Source organism: Cheilinus undulatus, linkage group 7 (genome assembly GCF_018320785.1).
Source record: "Cheilinus undulatus linkage group 7, ASM1832078v1, whole genome shotgun sequence".
Lineage (NCBI taxonomy): Eukaryota > Metazoa > Chordata > Actinopteri > Labriformes > Labridae > Cheilinus > Cheilinus undulatus.
In genome coordinates this window covers 14,618,550-14,640,615 of record NC_054871.1, presented here as the reverse complement: position 1 = coordinate 14,640,615, position 22,066 = coordinate 14,618,550, and the positions used below count along the sequence as shown (strand labels likewise).

The window sequence follows — 22,066 nt, the reverse complement described above, 5'->3', positions numbered from 1 at the left end:
CCAGTGCAGTGCAGTTAAACCCACAGTATTTGTAAAAAAAAAAAAAAAAAAAAAAAAAAAAAAAGGAGAAGAAGGCTAAAGTCTAAAAGTAAAGTGAAATAAAAAGTAAAGATTCAAGTAAACTAAAAGTGCCTTGAAAGTGTAGCCTTAGTGAATATCTATGAATACATTCCAGTTTTGTAAGTATGCAGTGAACTATGGGTCTGTTACCTCTCCAGTCATCAACTCGGGATGCCCTAAGGAGCACCTGTCGTCCCAGCATCCTTTGCGTGTCCAATATGGAAGAACTGGCGGTGGAGGTCCGTGGCTCCAACGGAGCCTATTATAAGGTAAATACCGGCTTATCAATATACCTTCAAACACGACGGCCGCTCACGAGACACAGCATTGTTGTCGAGTGACTCACGGTCGACATAAACGGTTTTCAAGTCGATGTGAACCCCAGTTGCTGCCTCCTGTTAGCCTCTAATAGCAACGCTAGCCAAAATTAGCGCGCTAAGCTAATGTTGCTAACAAGTCTTGCCGTTGCCGTCTGTCACTTTTTATCGACCTCTCTGTCCACACAAGAATGTAAGGAACACGGCCCTGACGGTGCTCAGTCAAATAAATAAGTGATAAAGGCTTTTATTTACTATATTCGACGGTCGGTTGTCGCTTGGCCGAGCTAAAAGTTAGCTAACTGCTATTTTCCTAGTTAACTGTTGACGTCAAGAGAAATGGCTGTTGTAAATTGTGGTTAGGCTTCATATTGAATGTGCACACGACATTGAGTGTATGTTATGTATTCGGTCACTGTAGTTGTTTGAAATCCTTCAGTATTGGATCATTATGTAAATTAGGTGATATACAGGAGGCACCGTTGCTAATTATGACAGGGATTTTACACACATACCCAATGGTTGTCTATTATTTGATACTTCATCATGCCGGAGCTATTTTTTGTATGTGTTTGTGTGTGCCAGCTGTTCCTTGTCAATCCTGACCAGCTGGCATGTCAGAAGAGGGTCACTGATACCGTAGACTTAAAAAGCTATTTCTAGACCTGCTGCCTGTACAGTCCCGTCTCCTTTCCTCCCACTTCTACCTTGTGTTTGCTTCATTTCCTGCCCTCTTTTTTTCATATCTCTGCCCTCTTCACTTCAGTTTCATTTCTCAGTAATCCCCGCAGTAGAGAAAAAAAAGTGTTCAAGTTATTCTCAAGTAAATAACTTTTATTTGAAAACTTACAAGGGCAAAGGGATATGAGAACTATGAACAGGTAGAATAATCAAAAGTAGAAATACTAATTGTGTAGGGTCACTGTCTGTGTTTTAATGTGTTGCTATATGTTGACTAAAAAAAAAAACAAGTTATTAGTGCTTTTGTGTTTCCAATGCATTCTGTTGCTGTAGTTGTTTGAAGTTGTTGTAAACCATTTAGGCTTCCTGTAGATCCTTGAAAAGTCTTACATAGTCTTAAACTGCACATTGAAATTTAAGGACATTAAAAGTCGATTTTAACCAGTGAGAGATCATTTTTTAAGGCTACTAAGACATGTTATTCAATATTTGTTTTCTACCCAACCTTATAAGATTTTAAACCTCTCTTCTTCCACAAATTATTGCCTAAATATTCTTCAGAGTTCAGGGAATTCAGCGTTGGATGTTCTAAATTTTATTGTGGAGGATCCCTTTCTGATTTTATCTGAATCACTGTGATTAAATAAATTCTACACTTGCAAAACACTTGTCCAGTCCTCTTATGTCTGGACTCCCTGTTTGCCCACTTGCCCACCAGCTTTATTCTGCTACTTAGTAGTTATTAAATTGTTTAGAATCAGCTTGGCACTCCTACTAAAATGTTTTATATAAAAATCACAAGGGTATATTGATGAAATAGAGGAATTAAATGTGACAGAAATCAGCATTGGTGTTTATGACCCAAAAATTATTTTGGCCAATACTGTTTGACATTTCATAAACTGTTCTCTTAAACAAAAAACTCAATTCAGCCCTGGTATGGTGTACAGAGAAATCACATGTCTCTCTTTTTAAACCAATGTGCAAAAAAGTGGCATTAATTTTTCCCCAGGCCAGGTCTTAAAAAATCTTAAATTTTATTATTAAAAGTGGGTAGGAAACCTGATTGCAAGAAATCCCTGTTGTTTTGTAGATAATTCTACAAACAAGCTTTCTAAGTAATAAGATCATGATTTGCAAAAAAATGACAATGCTTTAATTTAACCACAGAATATGAGAACTTGGGGAGCAGGTGGCCTAGTGGTTAAAAGCGCTCCCCATGTACGTGGGCGGCCCGGGTTCGAATCCAGCCTGAGGCCCTTTACCACATGTCTCTCCCCCACTCTTGACCCTGTTTCCGACTCTATCCACTGTCCTCCTCTATCTAATAAAGGCACAAAAATGCCCCAAAATAAATCTACATTAAAAAAAAGAAGAATATGAGAACCCTCCCTTCCCATAAAGATTTACTTAATACTTCAGCTTAACAAAAAGGAAGGAAGGTTATATAAACCTACCTCGTGACTACAGCTATCAGAAAACAATAAAGTTGAGTAACATAGAAATTGAAAGAACAGATTGACTTGAATGTTCTTCATTACTTTTCAATCCTGCCCAACCCTTGTTTCATGAGTCACTGTATGCCTCCCAGCTTGTCAGCCGCCCTGGAAGACTTGAATTGCACAGCTGTGGGTTTGAATGGTAACATTAAAATGTAGTATAGCACACACCACACCTTCACTGAAGATGTTCTAGTAGCCTAAGTATCAAACTTGTTCAGTCTCTGGATTCCTGTGAAAGTTTGAATTGTACTGAGTCTTTATAACCTATCTATAAACTCTTAAGTTTATCTCTGTTTATGAAAAGATAGACAGTTTGATGTTGTCCAGTTTTTCTTGCAAACAAGGATTGTTGTAAAACATGGTTTAATAAGCCTGTATATATGTGTGTGTGTGTGTGTGTTTGTATGTATGTAGGAGACAGGCTGTGCAGTATTTTGGCTAAATTATTAATTATTTTTAAACATGCAAATCGTGACTTGTAGATATTTGGACAACTGTTCTTTTTTATTTATAATTGGCTAAAAATATGAAAAGGTAAAAAGATATTTCTCCCCAAAACCAAAGTGAAAGTCATTACCAAGTATTTACTCACAATGCGGAAGCTGGATCAGTCAAAAGTTTAACATTTGAACTGTTATGTAGTAAATAACGATTGCTAATCATGAAACAGTCACTTAAAAATGAATGCTTTAGCTCAAAGTCATGTAAATATTTATGCGTTTTTTCAACTACATCAAGATGCTTCTGACCAAAAACAAAGTCAGTGCTAAATTCAGGCTTTGAGTCCCAAAATCTTTTAAAATTGGCATTATTTCTGATTCCATAACAATTAACTTTATAGCCTTGAAAGCAGAATTTTCTCTAAGAGGCAGGAGATTCAATTTTAGTTGATAAAGCAATCTAACAATATTGGATGACTAGTTAAAGCAAGCACTTATAACCATACTCCAAATTTAGCAGCAAGTTTGTTCCTTTATAACAAAATAATGTTCATGTATTGGATGCCTCTACATATTTTTATATCCGGCACAGAGGAGAAAACATGCTTAAAGATAGAAGTCAGCTCTCCATGTGTCTTCTTTCCTTTTGAGTCATGAAGTCAAACAGGTGGCCCTTAAATTCAGTCAGCTGTTGTGCTCTAATGTGCTCTGCCTGTCTGTGTCTCCGTCTGTCCTGCAGGGCTTCGTTAAAGATGTACACGATGACTCTCTCACCATTGCCTTTGAGAACAAGTGAGTCCCTTTTAGTCCTGTCTTCCAGCTGCTCTAATAACACATGTCAAAGCTTTTCGACAAATGTAGGACTACAGTGTTTACTACAGCAGGTTAAGTAATTTTAATCTAATTTTCAGTTGGCAGCCAGAACGCCAGGTGCCCTTTAACGATGTCAGGTTGCCTCCACCCGCTGACGGCAAGAAGGACATTGGAGAGGGCGAGGAGGTGGAGGTGAGGATGACACAGATGTATGAAGTCTTCTTGTACCTCTTTCTATTAGGAACTGGATATGATATACATAAACTAGGCAAGCCATTCATTTAATAAAAATCAAACATTTCACTAACCTTGCAAAGCAGATGGATATGCCAGTTTCCTTGTTTCTCACTGGCGAATCCATCTTGCAAAAGTCCTGACTGAACAGTTTGGGCCCAGTAAGAAAGTGACAGGACCAATCAGCAAAAAGGGGCAGTGCTTTTAGGCGCAGCAGAGTCGTGACGTAAGCAAGCAGCAACAAGAGGCTGGTGCAATTATGGCAGAAGATCTTAGCATGGATGCTGCTAAAGCGCCAGTTTTATCAGAACTTGACCACATTTCTTCATTAAAGAAGAACAAAAAACAGCAGTGAGTTGTTTCCTTTTCAAAAACGACAAAAGTAGTGTAGTGACATGTCTATAGTCCCCATGGTTTCGCGTTTTTCCTAGGTAGCTGCGTACGTGCACCTCGGTCGTGGCTACGTCACACACTCTGAGTTTTTTTCAAACAAATGTGAAACAAATCCCTCTGGCGTGTCAGGTTAACATTTCACAGGGATTCAATCTCATCTTAAAAGTATTTATACCTTTAATTTTGTTAGTGCATTCTTGTCATTTGGTACCACTACCAGAGGCTGTAGTGTATCTGAATGCTGTTTGCTATCTGCCATTAAATAACAAATAAAGGAGAAAGCATTCAACCTAATTATACATCTATGTCAAATCTATGTCGTAGCATATGCCATAGGTTCAGTTAGCCTTGTGCTTGCGCAGAAGCCTGTTTGCATAGCATGATGTGTACCTTCTTACAAGATACAATTACTGTGAAACAAGCAGAGAGAGTGGTAAAACCAGAAAATAGTGATATCACCTAGAAATCCCAGTGGCAGCTAGTGTTTAGTTGCAGTTTTGCAATGCCACAGACATGCAATTGTGAGTGATTTCACATAGTAACTTTATTTGACATGCACATCTTTACTTTCAATCTGTCTCACACTGCCTCTGTCTAAATCTTTTGTCAGATTCTGTCCAGAGCTAATGAACAGGAGCCTTGTGGTTGGTGGTTGGCTAAAGTCCGGATGATGAAGGGAGATGTGAGTATTGGTCCTTATGAAGAAGTGTCTGAAATTTAAACTTAAATTTATAATTAATTAATACTTAGAGAATAACTTGTGATGCCCAATAAAATAATGTATTTATCTATAATACCAGGCAGCAATTAGAAGGTAGAATATCAGCTTTCATTTACACACTGTACACACTGTCTTTTCAGTTCTATGTGATCGAGTATGCAGCCTGTGATGCAACGTACAATGAGATTGTGACCTTTGAGCGTCTGCGTCCAGTTAATACTAACAAGGCCATCACCAAGAACTCCTTTCACAAGTGCACTGTCCCTGTTCCTCAGGATCTACAAGAAGCGTAAGTACTTCAGATTTACACCTAAAATCTTAAATTCTCATTCATGTTTTTATCCTCATTACATACATCAGAAATATAGTCAATTGATGGTTTATTGTAGTTTCTGAGATGCCTATTTCTCTTATAATTTCTGCTTTATGAAACATGAGTTATATTGGTTTGCATTAGAGGTAGATAAGTTTAAAGTTATTTTCTTATTTGCAGATGCCAGAATGAGAACGCCCATAAAGACTTTAAGAAAGCTGTGGGAGCCTGTCGCATCTCATACTGCCCTGAGACCAGCCAACTAGTGATTTTGGTAACTAGCTTACTATAACTCTGCTTTAACATTTAAACATTTAATGTAGCGTAAACACTTCTGCAGGATGTCCTGCTCATTATGTTTGTCCAGTGGAGGAATCAGCTTTTTGCCTCTGTGTATTTGTCATTGAAAGGTTGGCAGTACTGAATGTTGTTATTCTTTATTTCACTTCCTCTTTGTGTATGTGTGTTGTTTTGTGTGTGTAGTCTATGAACGAGGCAACAGTGAAGCGTGTGTCCTTGCTGAGTGACATGCACCTGCGAAGCATCAGGACCAAACTGCTACTAATGTCACGCAACCATGAGGCAACAAAACACCTGGAGGTCAGTAGGTTAACAGCATGATAGATATAGCCTTTGTGGTGACCCAAATATCACAAAGGGCAGATTAATACCCTTGAAGGGTGGACAACTTAACCTGTTAATCTGGTCAGTAAGTCAGTGTAGGTATCTGAAGGGCAATTAGAAAAGATGACCATTGCATTTTAAGTTATTTAAATATAAATAAGGACAAAAAAATGTATGAGTAATAAAACTCTGTCATCTTTAAAATCTGTATAGGCCCTTCACATATCAATCAGGTGCCAGTAATTAAAATAAATATATGCTTAACTCATTTTAAATGTTGCTAATAACAGATTAATCTTTTGTTTTTGTAGAGCTCCAGGCAGCTGGTGTCTTCCTTCCAAGAAGAGTTCATAGTGAGACCAGATCTGATGGGTCTGGCCATCGGCAGCCATGGCAGCAATATCCAGCAGGCACGGAAAGTTCCCGGTGTCACTGCTATTGAGCTGGATGAGGAGACTGGCACTTTCAGGATCTATGGAGAGGTACGGTACTGTGGGTAAAAAGTAATTACATTGGCATGAAAAAAAAGTAATCAGTAAATATCTTCACTACATCAAATGTTGAAAGACACAGGAAATATTTGAACTATCAGCTTATGTAAACTGTGTGCAGATGATATGGAAGCTCATGTTGACTGTACTTTTGTTTCAGTTGAACCTAAAACAGATGAAGTAACCCTGTGTTGTCTTTCAGTCTGCAGAGGCAGTGAAGAAGGCCAGGAACTATTTGGAGTTTCTGGAGGACTCTGTCCAGGTGCCCAGGAACCTTGTTGGTACGTAGAAAGACATTGAGTGCTGGAGGGACGAGGCAATTTTAGGCTAGCAGGAAGATAGTGACACCCTTTTTCATTTAAAAAAGGCCATTGGAAATTGTTCATTGGGATTATTCAGAAAAAATACCTAACTTTATTATTTTTTCTGCAAGGAAATATCAGGAATTAACATGTATTTTAAGAATCAAGTAGCATAAATGTAATTGCTGAAAATGAAAATGTAATGTAACACCATGTCCTAACAGCATACAAGTGTCAGATATTGCCTTGCATATTGCAGCATCAGATACTTGCATCCATTAAGAATTTAATCCTCTTCCCTGTGAATTTAAGTTTTCATCCAGCACTTCGATTTTGAATGTGGAGAAATGGAGGTATGGCGCTTTGTGTTGACTAGATTTGTCGTCTGTGAGCTGAATAGTTTGTCTTAAAACTATATATACATGGTCTAACATTTCAAACACAGATATGGATATCCACCATGTCAGACAAGCTCACATACTCTGCTGAGTGAGAAAAGGGACAGAAAATCACAAGAATCTTTTTGAAAGACATTCCCAGTGCCTTGTCAGTGACCCTTAGTTCCTTGACTATGTCAATGTGACAGAAGAAGGAAAACACAAACACAAAGCTATGCGACGTCATTTGTGGGCTGTTAGGACGCTGTAACAGGAAACAGTTGAGTTAAGCTGTTTTTTTGCTGAAGCATGTGCGTGTCACATGCTGTTAGGTCACACTTTAAGGCTGTTAATGATCATGTGACTATTGTGAACACAAATAAGTTAGAGCTGTATTTAGCAAGCTTTCATTTTATAGTAAAACTCAATTTAATAGTCTAATTTATCCACATGATGACATCACTACCCTAAAGGCTTAAAACTCATGAGAAGACAAATAGGACCTAGTTTATGTTATATCTTTAAAAAAAAAAAAAAGGTGAAAACCCCTAAGCTTTTCTTAGCAACAGCAGGGAGTTAGGAATCAGACATGGATCTCATTCAGAAGCTTATTTAATTGGTGTGTTAAGAGGATTAAACTTCTAAAATAGTAGTGAAATATCTTTAAATGCTGGATACCTATGTATATAGTAGTTATAGTATTTACATTCATATGAGAACCCTTTAGTTTCACAAGTAAAAAAGTTATAGACTTGTAGCAATGTTTAATGGCTTTTATTAATCTCTTCTTCTCTTTGCATCTGTAGGCAAAGTGATCGGTAAGAATGGAAAGGTCATCCAGGAGATTGTAGACAAGTCGGGTGTGGTGAGGGTGAGGATAGAAGGAGACAACGACAACAAGCAGCCTCGACAGGAAGTAAGCCTACTACTGCCACATCTTTAAAGCTATTGATAATAGCTGATTCTACTTTAAATTGTTCTTTTTGGTAAGATTGATGTTCTTCTGACTTCAGGTTTGTCAGTCTCATACTAACATGTGCGCTGTGTTTTTGTGTTTTGTTGACACAGGGAATGGTCCCCTTCACCTTTGTCGGCACTAAGGAGAGTATTGGTAACGTCCAGGTCCTCCTGGAGTACCACATCTCTTACCTCAATGTAAGGAGATCTACAGTATGTACATACATGTGTGTCTGTGTATGACTGTGTTTGCTGTGAGCTGAATTGGGGTGTAGGGTGTACTTTGAAGCATGCTTGCCTATTCTTTGCTTTTATCCAATGCCAAACTTTACTAATATTAGAGACTGTCTTTTTTGCATTCCTCGTCATTTTGCAGGAGGAAGTTGCAAAGTGGACGTGTTTATTAATCTACATACATATGCCTACTTGTCTATCAACATGGTTATAGCACGTAACAGAACCACCTATAGGTTGTGCTGAAATATTATTTCAGACCAACAGTAAAAAAACAGATTTATCATACTTATGCAATAATGCCTGCTCAATATCCTGCAACAGTCTGCAGTTATTACAGGTTTTTGGCAATTTAATATATGTAGAGGTATTGTATGGTGAAGCCAGCTGCTTTGCCTGAAATACTGGCCTTGCCAACAAAAAGCAATTAAATAGTTTAAAGTTTCACTCTTCTATCACTGTAATAAAATTATTCTTGGAGGAAAGAATTCATTTCTTTTTAGAGATAGCTGAATAGGTGAAAGCAGCTTTGAAATTAACACATCTTTTTATTTTATTGCATTTTTTGATTGATAAGATTTTAGCCCCACTAATGGCTTGATCAGGCACAGATCCATGGGGGTCTGCAAAAAAAAACTGAAAAGTGCAAGGAGCATGACTTAACTTGGTTTAAAGGTCACATATTTTACCCTCTAAGAAAAGTTTATATTGGTCTAGGAGGTCGCCAAAATATGCCTGTGACATTTGTTGCTGAAAAATTTTGCATGTCTAAAAAACCTTCTTTTCACCCTGCTCAGAATGAGCTGTTTCTGTGTCTGTGGCTTTCAATGTTACTGAGCTGTCTGACCCCGCCCCTGACTACACCCCTCTCAGGAATTGGATGTGGCACTCCTGTTCCCCTTCTCAGCTGCCAGCTGAGAGAAGGACCAGGAGAGGAGAGCAGAACATTCTTCCAGGCGGGTCAGGCCAACTGAACCTGGGGGCGGGGCTAACTCCCCACCAGACATTATGAAGGGAAAACCTGAGAACGGCTTGTTTCAGCACACATTTTCTGAAATGTGAAGGGGGGGAGAGTGGAATGTCTAAATTTTGGGGGGGATTGTGGACAGGCCAGGGGCACGTATTTTTGCTATAAATGCCTGAAAAAGTGTATTTTGCATTGTATGTGACCTTTAAAGTTTCAAAATCCTGAGACAATGTCAGTAATGTTCAAGAGTTAGTGTTTTAGTAAACACTCCTATTTCGGTAAACCTGGTTTTTGTTTTGTTTTTCCCAGTCTTCAATGTGAATTGTAAATGTTAAAAACATTGCTAAACAACTTGAGACAACATTCACAGATATTCTCTTAACCTTGCTGCAGTGTAGAGCTGACTGTATGCATTTTGCACTTTGCATGTATGTTTGTTTCTATGTGTGTGTCCTGTGCTGTTTGCACTTTGTGTGCTGTGTTGGTGCTTCGTTGTGTTTGTTTTGCACTGTGTTGGTGTGTGTAGGACATGGTGGAGCTTCTTGCGAAGAGCCAGGAAATAGAGGAGGAGCTGAGGCAGATTGTGGATTGTTCACAGGGACGCAGCCTAGCGATATTCAGAACAAGCAGCAAAAGGCACAGTGAATGTGATGTGTGTATGATGACAATGCATGCATATCTTTTACCAAGGGAAAAAACATTTACAGGGATGTTTGACTTTCATAGAACACAAAACAACATACGTTCTCTGTCCCTTTTTTCATCTTTTGTTTTATATTCTTATCATTCCTTCTTTACCTTTTGCCTTCAGGAGGTTGAGCAGCTCCGTCTGGAGAGGATGCAGATTGATGAACAGTTGCGTCAGATCACCCAGGGTCACCGACCAGCCGACAGGGAGAGAGGGGAGAGAGGAGGATATAATGCAGATGGCAGTGGTAATGCCTCCTCTTCACATGGCAGTCGCTCCTACAATGGCAGAGGGCGTGGACGCAGAGGACACGGCTACAACACTGGATATGGTGTGCAACTTTTAAATTTACTTGTATGATAATGTATTATGTATCATTTTTGCAAAAAAATCAAAAATTAGTAAGTTGGAAAGTGGATGAAAAGAAATGTTGGCTAAACCTTAGAATGTCTGCATCTTTATGTATAACTTTCTCTCTGTTTTTGTGCGTTTGTTTTGATCTCGAAGGAACCAACTCAGAGCAGTCCAATGCCTCTGAAACAGACTCAGAGCGCAGGGAAGAGCTCAGTGACTGGTCCCTTGCTGGAGAGGACCAGGACAGGTGAGTTGTGATTTATTTAACACAGTGAGGGTATATGAGGAGTAACATATGGCATTTTTTGCTTTTGGAGCTGCTGGCAGATACCTGTAAACAATTTCAAACTGCTGGCTAGGTCAAGACTTAAAATTTTCCTGTGAACCATTCTTTAGTCCACCAAGAAAGTTTAGTCTCAAAAAAATAAGTTTATAGGGGATATCTACAATCAGATTGATGTAATCTACACCTTTGCATAAAATTTCATCAGATTATAGCCATTTGGTTCCTTTTTAGCCATCGCATTCCTAAATATTTGCTCTACAAAATGACACCTCTCCTTTATACAATCATAGCCAAAGCCACTACTTAAAACTGCACAGACTGCAAACAAAAATCAATACACTTCACAATAGTGGTCAGGTTCTCTGCCCGGGCCCAATCTAAGCTCTACTTAGACTGTTGTGCAGATATTCATCCACAAAGATGAAAACAACCCAACTTCATTGTGGCAGCAGCTCTAAAGTTAATAGATTGTGCAGTCTCTGTTTAGAATACTTTGTCTGCCAAGTGCTATCAATGCTTTTTGTTTAAGATTGAAATTATAAACTGCTTTTTTGCCTGGCTGATTTGCAGGGAGAGGGAGAGAGGCCCAAGGCCGCAAAGAGATGGCCGCCGGAGGCCTGGACCTGGCAGAGGCCGAGGAGGGCCTGGAGGACGGGGAAGAGGAGGAAGAGGAGGATACAGCAACAACTATGGTAAAGTTCTAATCGCAAAATATTTAGGTGCAAAACATGAAGGGTCTGGTTGCGCCGGTAGTCGAGTGGTTAAGGTGTGCGCCATGTACGCAGGCGACCCGGGTTCGAATCCGGCCCGTGGCACTATTACCTGCATGTCTCTCCCCGCTCTCTTCCCTGTTTCTGACTCTGTTCTCTGTCCCATCAAATAAAGGCAAAAAGGCCAAAAATAAATCTTTAAAAAAAAACAAAAAAACATGAGAAGTCAGTTCCAAGAGTAAATATGGGCAGGGTAGAAGAATTTCTGTCAGGCATAACAGATGACAATAATTATATAAAACCATGAATGATGCAATTTTGTATGATTCAAAGTTTTTGTGAATTTGACTTGACCTGTCAGGAGGACATCGGGACTACGAGGATCACCATGCCTATGGAGCCCAGGAGACAAACACAGAGACAGACCAGACAGCTGATACAGATGCCAGTGAGTCCAACTTGCCTGCAAACCGCCGCAGAAGATCTCGACGACGCAGAACCGATGAGGACGCCACACTGATAGACGGCATGAGCGAGTCTGACAACGCCTCTGTGAGCGAGAATGGCATAGGTAGGAAATAATTATTAGTCCCAAATTGGTGATTTAATTCAAAATAGAAAGATTTGACAAGCGAAAAACAAAGAGTGTATCAGAGCTAAGTGTTATTTTTGATCTGTCAGGATGTGCAGCAGTGTAGCACTCTCATATCAAGTATTAAAGGAGCCTGTGTGGTTTAAAGAGAGGTTTCTGGTTACAAAGCAATTTAAGCTCCAAATCCGTCTCTTTGTGATGACCTAAAAACCCTAGAAAACCCCGAAGCAAAACCTCAGCATCGTAACCGTAGTCGTCGCCGCCGCATCCGCCTGCCTGAGGAGAGGCAGCCAGGTAACCATAGCAACTGCAGTATCCTCTTGTCTGAACAGTGTTCCTAACGGCTTGGCTGAAAGGTTATGTACCAGCCCTGGTGTTTGTCTGTGTGCCATACTAAACCAATTAAAAAAATAAGTTCTGAGTAATTATTTGGTTGTTGAGCAGTCCTCGCCCTCTTGGCTCTTGCTAAATTACTGGTCTTAGCTGTCTAAGTGACTTGCTTAAACTGACCACACTGGTTTGCTGTGCAAACAAGATTAAGTCCCAGTTTTTTTGTATGATTATACAGGCTTGTTCACTAACAACAAGGCTACAGCTTTTTGTTTGTATGTTGTCAGGCTGCTACACCAACAGCAGTCTGGGTTTGTTTGGTGTGCTACACTAAACCTGACCTTTAACTTCTCCGTGTTTGTTGTGTGAGACGTAAAGCGTACAAGGCCTTCAGTTAGGCTTCAAAAACACACTGCTGTTTGGCATCTTGAAAGTGTTGAAAAGCTCATTTCAGACTGGCAGACTAGATGTACTCTCTGTCTTCTGCTTTTTTAAAAATTTCAACTCTGTTGAAGCCGAGACACACTCCGTTATTTCCAGAAAGCAGACGATGTCATCATCAGTGGTTTTCTTTTCTTCTGTTGTCTGTGCAGTGACAGTGGCTGACTACATATCCAGGGCTGAATCTCAGAGCAGACAGCTCAACACCAAGGACACCAAGAAAAACAAGGATGTGGTTAGTACTGAACTGTCCAGTGTTAAAAATGTTGGCAGACCACAGTTAAACAATCTGAAGTGTGTGTCCATAAGAGTTCTTTAGGTCTGTCTGCTCTTGATGCTTAACTATCACCTGCTGAAACTAAGCAGGGACCTTTAGAGCTTAAAAAAATAGGCCAACACGGAGTGTTAAAAAAATGTGCAGTTCTTTTAAAAGACCACTTGAGGCTGCCTCCAAAAGCAAGTAAATCCCCAAATACACCCACATAAAACAAAATGCATATTTTAACCAAGCAGGAACCTACGGTGCTCAAAAATGACACTATGCAGATGTGCTAAGCCTGTGGTTCTTTGAGTATCTACTTGGTACTGTTGAAAAAAGCCAAGAAATCCCCAAAGATCCCATGTTAAAAATGCTAATTTCACAGCAGGAGTGCACTGCAAAGGGTTGAAATTTTGTATACTTTTTCATAATCTGTCTGTTTTGATTTTGTGGAACGAACAATTTTTTCATAAATTTGCATAAAGTTTAGTTGATTGGTGGATTTGTTCTGGCTGTTTGCAAGGAGGCTCAAGACCTGCCTCAACTACTATTATTAGATTGGGCAGAGACGGTGTTTCCCATATGGCGATTGCCATCATCAGGAAGCGTAACCGCTCCTTAGAAAAAACTTGTTTGTTGGATAAGAGTCACCTTTTTCAGTTGACCACATTTTTGCAACTGTTTAATCATTATTTCGTAGTTGTTAGGTATGCTGGACATACTATACATGGCTTGTTCAAAGCAGGGCTGGGCAAAAGAACTATCAGGGCACTATCAGACTTTTTCTGTACCATTAAACCTTCCTCAAATGTTCCTGCAGTGTACAGTATTACTGCCAGGTGATTGAAAGCCACCTTACAGAAGAAGACCAGACTCTTGCCAGCAGCAGAGCATGCACCTCTACAAGCATTTCATTCAGTCCTTTAAGAAAATGTTTTTTAACTGAGTCATAAATAGGGCTGAACAATTTTGGAAAATAAGCTAATTGCGATTATTTTTTCTAATATTGCGATGCCGATATAATGTGCGATTATTTTTGAAGTTCCACATTTTATGTATTTTCAATGAACACAAGCAGAAAATCCTTCTATATTTTAACCCACGCAAAATTAAGTAGATTAAACTAGGGCCGAGTGATTTTGAAAAAATATTTAATTGCAATTATTTTGACTCATATTGCAAATTCAGTATAAATTGTTGTATTGAAAGGAATGATCATTTTCATGTCATTCTCATAATGATTTAGAAGAACTTAGAAAAATAAGAAAAGTAGGATTTTGGAAACATAAAACTTTAATTAAACTGGTATTTTAACAAATTTTTCATTTCAAAGAAATATTGCACCTTTTGCGATTTTAAAATTGCAGAAGGACAATTTGCGATTTAATCTAAATTTCGATTAATTGCCCATCCCTAGTCATAAAGGACATTTGGCATTTACTACAGGGGCACGGAAGTGATTTTAGGACAGGTGATCAAATAACACTTTGTCTCATTTTTATCCCTACTTCTGTTTGCAGTGGCACCCATACACTCTTTTTCTTTCTCTCCTACAGACATTGTTAAATACATGAAATATTAATCAAAAACTATCAACAGACAGAATCTGATAATGTCAAGTAGTGATTCATGTACTTTAAATAAGAAAAATATGGGCTTAAGTGTTAATTTATGCATTGCACAACAGTGGCAAGCTTGCTCACTCTGCAAAGCGTAATGAACAAGTAGGGGGATGCTCTGATACCACATTTTTCCAGACCAAGTAGGAGTGCAGGTACTTATATTTGGGTATTCACAATACCAAGTACAAATCTTGAGTACTTTATAATACCTTAACTGTTCTTAAAATTTATTTGAAATTTATTTTCATTTTAATCAAATTAATGCATCCGTATTATTGACAATTTATTAGTGCATGGTTTCCATTCTCCTCTATATGTCATTCCCACTTCTGTTGAAATATCCCCATACTGCAGACATAGTTCCAACTTTGACCACGTATCCACATAATGACAGGCTAACATTTTTCTTTAGAACAATACAGAGTACAGTATCTGCAGTGTTTTATGAGTAAGACTGCTGAAACTTAGGCTTGGTATTGGTACCAATACCCCATACTGATATCGGTATCTGTGCATCCCTATAAACAAGTTACAACTTTTGTGCCCAAAATAACAACATATATTTAACTTCATCTATATATCCCCCAGAGAGGTTAACATGAGTTAAAATCGTTTTTATGCTCTAATCACATGACAATAAGCTGTGCATGTGGCAGTTTGACTTCAGGAAAGCCCATGAGAGATGAGAAACTATGAGTGTGTTTAAATTGTGCATTCAGTTTTTGAAAGTATCTTATTTGACATTTAAGGTCTACGTCATTTACGTAAGTTTTTTGCATCACTTTTAGAATATTTTTAAACTCAGGCAGTGTTGCTGCTGCTGGAAAGTGGCAGGCATTGAAGGCATTTATTTGCACATTACACAGCAGATTTTTTCATGACGGTTATCAGAGGAATGCTGTGGCTATTTTTAGATACTCCAGGAAGCTGTATTACCATATTAACGCCCAACCTCATAGGGAAAATAGATTGAGTTTTTAAGATACATAAATATATTTTCAAACCAGATGTAGGGTACGGCACTATAGTTAATAACAATGTAGTTTATGTCAATGCTGATTTGAAAAAGTGGATGCCAGGTCTTGTGCTTAGTAAAAACATTGCTTACAACAAGAACCGCTAACAGCAAATGACTTTGTTCTGTCAATTCTATACAGGTGGGTACAGAGTAGAGCCTGACCGATTGATCGGCAGGCGGATTAATCGGGCCGATTATAGCGTATCACAGATTAATCAACATTGGCCAATATGTAGCTGATGTATTAACCCTTAGAGCTCACAGATCCATTGTGCCTATCTAATCATGTCTCCCAAGCATTCATAGCTCTTACAGAACATTTTCTAGTGAGCCCGGAACTTGGCTGACTTTCCGTAGTCTCTGAGGACAGTGTTGTCCTATACAACAATATGTGACACAGTTAATAAAAATGTTGATAACTTTTGAACCCTAAGTCATAGAAGCTTACCCTTTTTTTCTTCTGAAAGCTGACCATTTTGCCATTCGTTTGCTACCGTCGATGTCTCCGTAGCCCTAAAGCACGCTGTTGTAGCGAGCCCGGAACTTTGGTGACTTTTCAGGGTCTTTGGAGATTAAATCCACAGCGTTACATCCGACAATAAGCGCCTTTTTATCCATTTTTAATCCATTTTTGATCCATTTTTGGTCATGTACTTTGACTTTCTTCAGTGGGCAGCCATATTTGTTTGACATGCAAAGTACTGTGGGAGTTGTAGTCTACTGCTTAGAGGAGTAGAGACACAGGAGTCGAGAATTACCAATGATAAATGCAACTGTTAATTCACATGTCCACCATTATCTAATATGACTGTTATACAGCGTTTTAATGTCCTCTAAGTTGCATCTTTGTGAAATAAACAAAGATAATAAAAATGTAAGAATTTGTGTTCATGTACAGTATATGTCCTGTGTACATCAATGTTCTTATTTCATATTTCGGCCGATATATCGGTTTTCAGCCAGTATATCGGATATCGGCTTTTTTAGCACCCAATATCGGTATCGGCATCAGCCCCAAAAATCCCATATCGGTCGGGCTCTAGTACAGAGATATACAGTATATTATTTATCACATTTAGCCAAAGATGTGATGATGTGTGAGATGATATTTAAGGTATCCTTTTTTGTTTGTTTGTTTTGTTTGTGCTGCTGCTTGAGTTTTAGAGGACTGGATGGGAATGAGCACACAACAAGTACTTCTTCTCTTGGGTTTACAGCAGGCTACATGCCTTGCAACACCTGGCTGCCTATCACGTGACTTCACAGCCAGTAGTTTGTTTTTAAGAGGGTGGTACATTAAAAGAGAGAGAATTACATGGGAAAAAAATGGAAATAACTGACACAGCAGGTTTTATGTCAGTTAGAGGTTCTAAATGTCAGTTTTGATTATTTTTCGATTAATTGCCCTGCTCTAGTCTAAATATTAAATAACTAAGATCAGCTAAAACATCAAATGCAGTCTCATTATTTGGGAAGTACGGATAAATACTGATCAGCTGCCATGAACGTTTTTTTTTTAATAACTTGAGAGAAGAATGTTGTAATTTAAATTTCCCCATGGTTTCTTGAGGGTGAATTTGTTTGCAGTCATTAAAGGTTCAACACTTTTTCTTCCTGTGTTTCTGTTCAGGCTCAGGTGGATACCATCGCTGAGAACAGCCCAACATCTGCCCCGGCAACCACCAATGGTTCTAGCAACAATGCTGGTGACAAAGAGGGCAGCAATGCCACCAGAGCTACCAGGTCATCCAACGAGAAGCCCAACAAAGTCTCCTATGAAGAGGAGACGAGCCCACAGCCAGTGGTTAATGGACTCTCCTAGTCAAGCCTGAGCAAAGGAAATGGTTTCAAATATTTGAAATTGTTTGGCTGCACTTGATTTAATCTCCCTGTCTTTAAAGCAGCCTTACAAGTGAAAACATTTAAAACAAAAGCACTGTTCTTTCTTTTTTTTTTCATTTTATTATCCAAATATTTGAAACCTTCTCCACTGTGTAAGATTCAGACATCTGAACCTTAACATCCCCTTTACGTGTTCTCTCCAATGATTCATTTACAACGATCTTTTTTACAATAGTTCTTCCTGTATGAGCTTGCCAAAGATAGTCAAACACACTCACACTTACAAACATCTACTTAACTGTACTTTTCAGCCCACTCTCCGTTGAGAGCTCAGGGAGAAGTCGGACTGAATGCAGTATTTATAAAATGCAGACAGGGATTCCACGCAAACCATACTGTGGTATGAATGCAGCAGACCTTTTTTTAAATAGTAAAAATATCACAGCAGGGTTATAAAAAAGTCAAAAAAGATGCTTCCACAACTGTTGTTCAGGATGTTTTGTGCATCTGAAGTAGTTTGTAAATTAAGTATTCTGCATGAGCAGTACCACAGTGCAGATAGGTTTGTTGGAAACCCAGAGTATGTTTAACATACATGTGATCAGCTGTTGTGCCTTGAGAGTAGATTCAACATGTCGTTGCCTGGCTCTGCACACCATCTGAAATCTTTCCACTTCTTTCTGTGCTCTCCCTCGTCCGCTGCGACAACAGAACCAGGTGTCTGCTTGGTCTCTATGTGTAGGTAAACACAGAAAGAACCTGAAAGGATTTCAGAGGCATATCTTTTTTAAAATCAGGTGTGTTACTTCTTAATGTTTGTGGGGGAAACAAGTCCAGTTATCCTTTATATATATAAATATATCTGTTGACAAGTTTGACATTAGCTGCTTTCTGTTTTTCAATATGCAAGCACTTGGATCATAGAAGAATTGTTATTACAGCGTGTCTGGAAAAGAAGCAAACAATAGTAGAATTTTTTTTGTTGCACTGAAACAATTTCTGTTTAAAAGTTGATTGTAGTCGAGTCTGAAAACTGGCCTGTTAACTGTTTATTGCTGGACAGAGATGTAGCCGTCAGTGCTGGGTTTCCTGGAAGCGTCTCATCAGGCAGGCTGAGTGCTGTTTCCTCCTACAAATATAATTAAATGAAATGAATCTCAGAGCGTGTTTGGCGTATTTTTATGGTTAAAAACATGCCTCTTCTTAAGTATTAATAACCACACTTTCCTGTTGGGTTGTTTCCAGGAAACCAAGCCCAGGTGACGATGATGTCATTTTCATGGTTCTTCCTCAGACTGGCTGGCTGGAAACTGGTCATGACTGTTCCACTAAGGAAGAGATTTATTTGGTTTATTTATTTAAAAAATGTACAGTATTTAAAAAAGACAAAAACAAGAGAAGCTCTTCTTTTTCTTGACACTAAAACATGCGTTTCCTTGGGTTTTCTTTCAAGACATAACGACAATTTGGACTACTGAGAGTTGTTACATCCCAAGTCTTTTGTTGGGTCAACTACAGTATGTTTGTTTTTTTAAAGGATTGTTCTGGTTGGTTGATGTGCAATATGTTTTGTATGCAGGTAGTTCTTAAATAAACTTGATCTTCCATGTAGATCTAAAACATCACAGTGTCTGGCTTTTATTAAAAGGTAAAAAAGGTTTACAAATTCAATTTAAAAGATGCTTCTCTATTGACAATGTTACAAATTCAGGTTTCAATTTTTCCATCATCGCTTTATGTAATCAAGATTAAATATGTTACTCTATGTAGTTGTTTTATTAGTAGTTCTAGTCGTCATGCGACAGTAAACCATGCATTTGATCCAGCATAGTTTTACAGTGGTGATTTTAACCATACTGCCTATTGTTTGTTCTTTCACACAACAATATTAATCAATCTTTCTTTGCATAGCACCAATGCATAACCAAAGTTATCGCAAGATACTTTATAAAGAAGGCAGGTAGAGGCTGTTCTCTTTGATATGTTATTTATAGACTGTTCGAAAGTATTTGGCAGTTAAATTTTCTGACCCTAGCATTTTTTAATGCATATTTTCTCACTCTGAGAAGTGGACTGAAAAGCCAATAGGATGAAATCAGCTGCAGATGCCATGAGTTTGTGTAATGAGGGAGGATGTGATGGCCTAAACTGATCAAGGCCTTGTATGAAGGTGTGCACAATTATTAGGCAGCTTAACTACCTCAGACAAAATGGGCTGAAAAATAGATTTCACTGACATTGAGGGGTCAAATATTGTCAAATCAGATGGATGCAACACTCTTGAAATAGCCAGAATTTTGAGGCGTGACCTCATAAAGTTGAGTTGACTGGTGAAATCCATTATCTTCCAGTGCTGCCATATTCCACAACTGTAACCTGCCTGCAGTATCCAGAAGTACAAGATCATACAAGAAATACTGAGGCATGGTGAAGGTAAAGAAGGCTGAAACTCAACCCCCACTGAATAAAATTCATAAGTTAAAGCATCAAAATTGGAACAAGAAACACCTGGAGACAGATTTCTTAAAGGTTTTATGGACAGATGAAATGAGTGTGACTCTTGATGGCCTAGATGGATAAGCCCATGTAGTCAATGGGCCAGACCCCAAAATTTCAGATATTGGTACCACTCAAGGTGGCGAAGGTTTGCAATCATTTCTGAAAAGGTCCATGTCTCTAGTTTATATTTTGGTGTGATAGCCTTTCCTGAGTGGTAGCTGAGTCATAGTTATCAGCTGATGAAGTCATCCACCCCCTACTGAAAATTGCCATTTTGGTATCATTCTAAAGGGGACACTCTAAGCTTTCATTTAAACCCAATTAAAATTCTTTCTAACAAATAATGAGGTAACAGCAGCTTTTCAACAACTAGGAACATCATGGACACAAAACTCAGACACTGGAATACTCACATGGATGTAAGGATTCAGGAAATGCATAATACACCCATATTATTTCATTGTGAGCTGTTATGTGAGCCATAAATTAGACCAATACTAGGCACAATTCTCTCAAATACAGGCTCCTAGTCTAGGTAGATGGTAATTGGTATGTGAGACAGCTGAGAGAAATCAGTGTCATTTGCACCAATATACTTTGGTTTGGGTAATTTTTTATTTCAAAAACAGAATGTATTTTCCTGGTTTCATAAACAAAACTGAAAATAACAAAAAATATAACAATAAACAGAGAATTATTGTAATTAAACATAAAGAGCATTTAACATGAATACTCTCCGTGTAATCCAAGGGCCAATACTGTGTTTATGACTGCAGGCCCAAAGGCTGTGGAGGCAGTAGTATTCATATCAAGGTTTGCATGTTTTACTAATAATTACTGGAAAGTTTGGACATAAAGCAGAGTGACTGCAAGAAAAAATGGAATCCAGTACCATGGAATTAGAGGAGTTAATGGGAGAGGGAAATAAGAATTCACTGAACTACAATTCAGTCAGGAACCCTCTTGTCATACATTTTTTTTTATAAAAGATGGTTGGATCACTACTGGAAACGGGTAACCACGTCAAATTAGGAGGCCTTTTAGTATGGGCTGATATTATTAAGGATGAACCTGGTTGGAACTTTTCGGCTTGAAGATAGACTAAAAATCAACTCCAAAACTTTCTGCCAGTTCCTAGAAGATACTTTAAGCAGTGGTGCAGGAAGAAGTCAAGCATTCAAGGAAACCAACAATGCTCAATCACATGTATCTAAATATTCCACAGCTTGGTTAGCCAGCAAAAGCCTCAAAGATGATTGAATTATGACCTGGCCAACCCCCTTACCTGACTTAAATTCCATTGAGGACTTTTCGGCCCTTCTCAAATATGAGATTTACAATGAGGAAAAACAATTCACCTCTCTGAACAATATTAGGGAGCCTGTGGCTGCTGCTTCAGGAAAAAATTGACTGTGAACAGATCAAAATATGACTGACTCCATGGATGGAAGGCACATGGCAGTGATTGAAAAGAAGGGGTGCTACATTTGTCACTGAATACTTTTGAAAGGCCAGAAATATTCATTGATCATCACTTTGAGATTCTCACTTATCTTTGCTTCAACAGTGAGAATGAACGAATGAGTTGAAAATATTGTTTTTTGAATGTAGTTTCCTAATAATTTTGCTAATAATTTGCAGCTATATGTTCTTCTGGGATAAATATAACTTATTTTCTTTTGTTGAGTGTTTTGGTTTTAGGCACAAAGGTCTGTAAAGACAGACTCAACCCTGATCCACCATGAGCTCAGCACTAAGCAACATTTAGCAAAGTTGAAGTGCTATGGGAAAAACTTCCTTTCACCAGGCAGAAACTGCTGAACAGAACCAGCGCATAATGAACAGTCATCTACTGAAGATGTGTTTGGGCTGAAAAGAGATAAAGGATAACAAAGAAAGAGAGAAGAGGGAAATGGAGTAAAAAAGAGCAGTAGGTGAAGGACAAGAAAAGCAGAAATGCAGAAAATGAGAGAATAGGCAGAGCAACAGCAATGGATAA

General features: G+C 38.6%; 1 protein-coding gene across 7 annotated transcripts; it reads left to right on the top strand.

Annotated features, from left to right (window-relative positions):
* Positions 1–221: 221 nt before the first annotated feature.
* On the top strand, positions 222–19,193 carry fxr1 (fragile X mental retardation, autosomal homolog 1). Of its 7 annotated transcripts, none has more exons than XM_041791087.1 (18): positions 222–329; positions 3,740–3,792; positions 3,912–4,005; positions 5,051–5,122; positions 5,302–5,450; positions 5,655–5,748; positions 5,958–6,074; positions 6,410–6,580; positions 6,792–6,870; positions 8,075–8,184; positions 8,337–8,423; positions 10,238–10,445; positions 10,622–10,715; positions 11,325–11,446; positions 11,826–12,035; positions 12,273–12,350; positions 12,980–13,062; positions 17,357–19,193. In XM_041791087.1, exons 1-18 carry the CDS (start codon positions 279–281, stop codon positions 17,546–17,548), a joined length of 2,064 nt encoding a protein of 687 aa, XP_041647021.1. In that variant the 5' UTR covers positions 222–278; the 3' UTR covers positions 17,549–19,193. The 7 variants fall into 7 exon arrangements, with proteins under 7 accessions (XP_041647021.1, XP_041647018.1, XP_041647020.1 ...); XM_041791084.1 differs by having other exon boundaries at positions 8,337–8,438; XM_041791086.1 differs by having other exon boundaries at positions 8,331–8,423.
* Positions 19,194–22,066: the final 2,873 nt, after the last annotated feature.